The 6,417-nt window shown below is 50.0% G+C and overlaps 2 protein-coding genes across 2 annotated transcripts; one reads left to right on the top strand and one right to left on the bottom strand.

Annotated features, from left to right (window-relative positions):
• Window positions 1-1,732: 1,732 nt before the first annotated feature.
• On the top strand, window positions 1,733-3,879 carry BDV27DRAFT_170572 (S53 family peptidase; the record flags this gene model as incomplete). Its single annotated transcript, XM_032075338.1, has 5 exons — window positions 1,733-1,941; window positions 1,989-2,252; window positions 2,302-2,525; window positions 2,577-2,697; window positions 2,760-3,879. 5 exons carry the CDS (start codon window positions 1,733-1,735, stop codon window positions 3,877-3,879), a joined length of 1,938 nt encoding a protein of 645 aa, XP_031920471.1.
• Window positions 3,880-4,004: 125 nt separating this feature from the next.
• Window positions 4,005-5,395, bottom strand: akr1 (putative aldehyde reductase (AKR1)). Its single transcript, XM_032069447.1, has 4 exons — window positions 5,278-5,395; window positions 4,939-5,215; window positions 4,682-4,876; window positions 4,005-4,606 (listed from the first exon to the last, which is right to left on the bottom strand). The coding sequence occupies exons 1-4, from the start codon at window positions 5,322-5,324 to the stop codon at window positions 4,127-4,129; spliced, it is 999 nt and encodes a 332-aa protein (XP_031920472.1). The 5' UTR covers window positions 5,325-5,395; the 3' UTR covers window positions 4,005-4,126.
• Between the last annotated feature and the right edge of the window lie 1,022 nt (window positions 5,396-6,417).

Below are 6,417 nucleotides of genomic sequence, written 5' to 3' on the forward strand. Positions count from 1 at the left end.
CCTGTGCCTCCGCCCTGCGGGCTTTGCGTAAGCAGGTATGGTAGTGCGCTTTAAGGGTTAAACCCCTATCTAGCCATATTCCTAGCCACCGTGTGGCCTCAGAGTTAAAGGCAACTCTGTATCCTTCTATCTGGATCTTTGCTTGCTGTATCTGATCTTTAAGCAATCTGCCCCTTTTCCTGGTAAAAAGAACTGCCTCGGTCTTTTCAGTATCAAACTGAACTGCTTGTTTTCTGCCTTGCTCTATAGCAATCTTAGCTGCCTGTTCTAGGTCCTGACAGGCTCTTTGTACCGAGCTAGCTGATATTAATAGGGCTATATCATCTGCAAATGATATGGCTCTAATACCAGGAACTGAAGCCCTATGTTTAGCATGGCCACAACCAGATCGACTATACCGAGCTTATCCCTGCCTCTTGCCTTGACTTTCTCTCTTCCTTCAACTGACTTCGTAATTCTGTAATATTATCCTATATAGCTAGCGGTAATGTTATTTCTAAGAGCAAGGAAAGATGACCCGCTGGTGGGGCTGAGAAACCATAATTGGTCTAATATAGAAAGATGGAGCGCTGACTTGTTTGACACTATAACCAGGCATTCTTAACACTACTACTCAAAATTTGAAGGTTAGCTAAGAGGGTGACGACATGCTACACTAGTTGAAACAACATAGAATCTTCACTAGGGCACCGCCATAGAGCACAACCAGGACTGGTCGTAAAGAGCTATTCTCCTACGGAAGGGAGCAGAACCAAAGAACACCAAGATAAGGTGGCGATTCTGAGTGGTTTAGATCGCGTTCTTAAGGTACCTCCATTCTACTAAACCTCTCGTTCTTTCACAATCTCTCTTGTTTAATTAACACAAAATGGCTCCATAAATCACCTTTGGCGCTCATAAGTTGAAGCTACTTTTACTACCAAGACCAATGATGTATACGCACATTCTTCATCCTGATCATCGCTGGATGTTTAGTTCACTTCTAGCGCATCTCGTGGAGTTTGCTTTTATCGCAGTCTCAGGGGTCAAACTTTAGTCTAAGTAGTCTTACGTAGAAGGTGTTCCCCGCGTCGATCAGCGATATGTTTTTACCGCTGCCGAGGGATAAAGCAAATAACGGGCACAGAGCCCCGAAGCTTACCGGTGTCCGTCCGATCATCATCTGTTTATACCCCACAGACAGGATGACCGCGAGAAGCTTAAGCTGCGCCTTCACATGGGTTCACTTTAATTAAGCTCATCCGAGGCTTCTTTAACTTGATTCCTCCGCATTTTCCTTCCCGTGTTTGTGATGATCATGACGCTAAACCATACAAACCCAGCGCTATCCTCAGAACCATGACTATCTTAATCTGCGCTAGACTAGCTTGGCTCTTGAATGCCAAGTTGGCCAGGACTAAACGGATCCATAAGACTTAACTGGACCCAGCGATACATCTCTGCCAATAAGGATGGCTCCCCGTGCAGATCGAACCCTGGAGCCAACATACTCACACGCCTTTCCCCTCGATCATAGCCCACACTAATGCTCCTTCAGGAGAACAATGCGATTGTAAACATGCTAAATCTGAGAGCTCGTAGACTACTACTTGAATGAGTTTGGGCCTTTCGCGAGCGGGGAATGGCGCCATCTAGACGGGTATATGAGAGGATAGAGTCCGGCTATGGTATTCCTTTTTTTCACCTCAGTTCTCCGTGTTTAGGGCTGGCGAACCCGAGTAACGAAACCGACATGAAGAGTTCATTTATCCTGTTTAACATACTAGTAGCGGGCGTGTTGGCAATTCCAACGCGTACTGACTACGTCCTCCACGAACGTCGCGATGCTATACCAAGCCACTGGACTGGAGAGAAGCGTCTGAACGGCCAGACCGTGCTGCCCATGCGAATTGGTCTGACTCAGTCCAATTTGGACCGTGGTCATGACCTTCTCATGGAAGTGTATGCTTCCATGCCCTCTGTACCCTCTTCTCGTGCTAACGATCTAGGTCCACTCCCGGCTCCTATCGGTACGGCGACCACCTGACGGTTGACGATGTCCATGATCTATTTGCTCCCTCTCAAGAAAGCATAGATAGCGTCCGCTCGTGGCTGGAATCTGCGGGCATTGCCCCCGATCGTATCTCCCAGTCGACGAACAAGCAATGGCTACAGTTCGATGCAGGCGCCGATGAGGTCGAACAGCTTTTAAAGACAGAGTTTTACCGTTACTCGCACGCTGGTACTGGTCGGTCCCATGTAGCTTGTCGCGAGTAAGTAACCTGTGGGAAATGTGAAATACTGTCTCTGATTAAGTAACAGATACCACGTCCCAGAAAGTGTGCAATCGCACATCGACTATATCACACCAGGCATTAAGCATCTGGAGATTCGAGAGGAGCGACCGATTGAGAAGCGTAGCCTTGACAAGCGGTCATTCGGTATTCTACCACCAATCCTCCGACCATTGACCATGCCTTTGGAGGAGCTACTAGGCCAGTTGCTGGCGTTGTGCGATGTAGCTGTAACACCCGCTTGCATTCAGGGTAAGTCCATATCCACCACAACCTTGGGGACAACACATGCTGACTGACTAGCTATGTACAACGTAACCGACGGTGACAAGGCGACAAAGGGCAACGAGCTCGGTATCTTTGAGGATCTTGGTGATGTCTATAGCCAGGATGACCTGGACCTCTTCTTCTCAACTGTAGCCCAGTATGCTTCCCCCCACCTCCTATGTCCCCTTTACCCTCCACCTACTCTAACGCCCCTCCCAGTAAGATCCCCACAGGCACACACCCAATCCTCAACGCCATAGACGGAGCCCAAGCTCCAGCAGACACCACAAACGCAGGCACAGAATCCGACCTCGACTTCGAGATCTCCTACCCACTCATCTGGCCGCAGAACAGCATCCTCTTCCAAACCGACGACCCCATCTACCAAAACAACTACACCTACAACGGCTTCCTGAACAACTTCCTCGACGCCATCGACGGCTCCTACTGCAGCGAGACCTCCCCCCTAGACCCACCCTACCCCAACCCAGCCGACGGCGGGTACAAATCCCCCCGCCAATGCGGCGTCTACAAGCCCACAAACGTAATCTCGATCTCCTACGGCGGCGCAGAAGCCGACCTCCCGATCGCCTACCAGCGCCGCCAATGCCAAGAGTTCATGAAACTGGGCCTACAGGGCGTCTCCATCGTCGTGGCCTCCGGCGACTCGGGCGTCCAGGGTCGCGGTGGCTCCCCAACGCCCAGCGGCTGCCTGGGTAAAGATAATAAAGTCTTCGCCCCGGATTTCCCTGCAACTTGTCCCTACCTCACCACCGCAGGAGGCACATATCTCCCCCCTGGGGCCGACGTACACGCCCACGAAGAACAAGCAACAACAAGCTTCCCCTCCGGTGGCGGGTTCAGTAATATTTACAAAAGACCAGACTACCAGAACGCCGCCGTCGAGGAGTACTTCAACACCGCCCAGCTCTCGTACCCGTACTACGAAAGCGTCGATAATAGCAGTTTTGCCGCCAACGGTGGAATCTACAACCGGATCGGGAGGGCTTATCCCGACGTTGCTGCTATCGCGGATAATGTACTGGTGTTTAATAAAGGGTTGCCGACGTTGGTTGGGGGGACGTCTGCCGCGGCGCCGGTTTTTGCGGCGCTGTTGACGAGGATTAATGAGGAGAGACTTGCCGCTGGGAAGAAGACGGTGGGGTTTGTCAATCCCGTGTTGTATGCTAATCCCCAGGTGTTTTTTGATGTCACGAAGGGGAGTAATCAGGGCTGTGGCACGGATGGATTTCCCGCTGCTAAGGGGTGGGATCCCGTTACTGGGCTGGGGACGCCGAATTATCCGAAGTTGTTGGAGTTGTTTATGGGGTTGGATTGAAGTTCTTGAGATGAAGTAAACACTCTATTGTGATTTGTGTTGACTAGATTCCAGAGAGAATTTGAAGTTAAATGTCGAATGTAGTTTATTGTTTATTAAGTTGATTCTACTCCAGAAAATTGGTATGATTGTATACATTTTAGCTTTTATTCATATATATACTATGTATATGCACCAATATACCCTCCATTTGGATATACAAACAAAACATCAATCATTAAACGTGACCAGCACATCATCGAGACACTTAAAGGATGACCTTGTGGTCAGCAGGAGCCTCCTCAGGCTCACCGAAGACGTTAATATTCCAGCGAGGCTTGTTGGCAACGTAGGGGACGTTGTAACGGCGCTCGGTGCCAAGGGCAGTGACCTTGGCGATCTCCTCGTCGGTGAGCTCGATCTCCTGGAAGTTGGCAGCGATACGAGCGGGAGTGACAGACTTGGGGATGACACTGTGGCCACCGACCTGGGACCAGGCGAGGATGACCTGGGCGGGGGAGACCTCCTTGCCAAGACGCTTGCCAGCCTCCTCGGCGACGGCCTTGATCTCGGGGCGGGTGATGAGGAGGGGCTCGCCGATCATGTTGTTACCGAAGGCGGAGTAGGCGGTGACATGGATGCCCTTCTCCTTGCAGTACTGGATCAGCTTGGGGCTCTGGAGGACGGGGTGACGCTCGATCTGGTTGGCAGCGGGGACAACGCCGGTAGCGTTGATGATGGCCTCGAGCTAGAACAGGGAGTATCAGTATTGATGTTTATGCAAGTTGGGGTAGTTAATGTAAGGATGTTGTCAGTAACTTACGTGCTCAACCATGTGGTTGGAGACACCGATGGCGCGGGCCTTCTTCTTGTCGAGCTTGATCATGGCCTTCCAGGTGTCAACGATGGAGATGCTGTCGTCGATGACGCAGTCGCCACCAGGGACAGTGCTGCCCTCAACGAGAGGGAAGTACTCGTTGCCGGTCTTGAAGGCAACGGGCCAGTGGACGAGGTAGAGCTATTTTTCCGTCTGTTAGTTCTCATGAATCCTAGATAGGAAAGTTTAACCCCAGAACATACATCAAGGTAGTCGAGGCCACACTCGGCCAGGCAGTCATCGAGAGCCTTCTCAACAACATCGGGGTGGTGCTGGCTGTTCCAGAGCTTGGAGGTGATGAAGACATCCTCACGCTTGATGTTGAACTCCTCGAAGGCGCGCTTGATACCGACGGCGATTTCCTTCTGGTTCTGGTAGATCGTAGCCAGATCCAGGTGACGGTAACCGGCCTTCAGGGCCTGGTAGACGGCCTCACCGACCTCACCAGGGGCAGACTGCCAGGTACCGAATCCCAGGGTACTATGAAAATAGATGGTCAGTGTTGACGTTCCTTCATCGATTGGCTTTCCGTGTAAACATACGGGATTTGGGCGCCGGAGTTGAGGGTAACCTTCTTGCCGAGAGACATGATGACGGTTAGAGGTAAGAATAGGAAGAAGTGATATAAGAGTTCAGAGAAGAATGAAAAGATGAATGAAGACAAGAAGGAAGAAAGAGAGGGAGAGAACAACAATAAGTAAGTTTCTCAACTCCGGTGGGGGAAAGCCATCGGAAAATTGCTGGATTGAAATTATCCGCTATTATCCTCACGCTTTACCCCGCCAGTCCCCATGACCACTAAACCCTTTTGGGGATACCCCTCGGTGGGGTTTTTTGACAAGAAGTACCTTTCGGGTAATTCGAGCCACCACTTGACAGTTTGTTCCCTTTTCTTTTTCTTTTTCCTTCCCTGGTTATACAATAAAAGAAATATGGATCGTGATGGGTACCTTGCGACAAACTTCGATACACTTCCACGTGTCCCTACAATTCATGCGATGTGCACTGTTATATTATGTCTATGGACGGTAGGTAAACAACAATCAATATCAACTGATGCAAAATTAAATTGTCAGCGGAGTCATGCATGACGTCAAGCGGCAGACACTCCTCCGGCACAACTCAATTCTTTAGCAAATTAATTTCCCCTTTTTGTTCAAAGATTCTGAACGCTTCCATCCGTTCGGTCCTTTTCTCCGGTCGGGAACCCGAAAGAGTAACTGGGGTTCGCTTCCCCGATCTCCGGACTTACTCTGACCCCTCAATTTAATAAAGTACGGAGTATGCCGAGTATCAAAGATGCCGCGTCACGGGAGTTACAAGCATCTGCACCCCCACACCCTTCGATTGGCCTGCACTCCACACTATCCTTTGGTCAGTTTTGGACAATACGATTGGCTGACCTGAGTGCTTCCAATTACCAATATTGATTATAAAACCATGGTCTAGCACCTGCTACTACTGCTAGTAGTACGAGACCGAAAGTAGCGTGTCAACATATTGGGTGTATGGACTCTTTCCTGATGCAGGCGATTCCCCAATTGATATCTTTACCTTCTTCCCTAACGTACTTCTACTGCGGGTGTGCTAATCACTCATTCATATTTAAGCAAAGCGACCTAATTCCTCACCAGGACCATATCTCTGTTGACTCATGAGCCATCTGAGGACAAGACATCTTT

Source organism: Aspergillus caelatus (assembly GCF_009193585.1).
Source record: "Aspergillus caelatus strain CBS 763.97 unplaced genomic scaffold BDV27scaffold_468, whole genome shotgun sequence".
In the NCBI taxonomy this organism is placed as follows: domain Eukaryota; kingdom Fungi; phylum Ascomycota; class Eurotiomycetes; order Eurotiales; family Aspergillaceae; genus Aspergillus; species Aspergillus caelatus.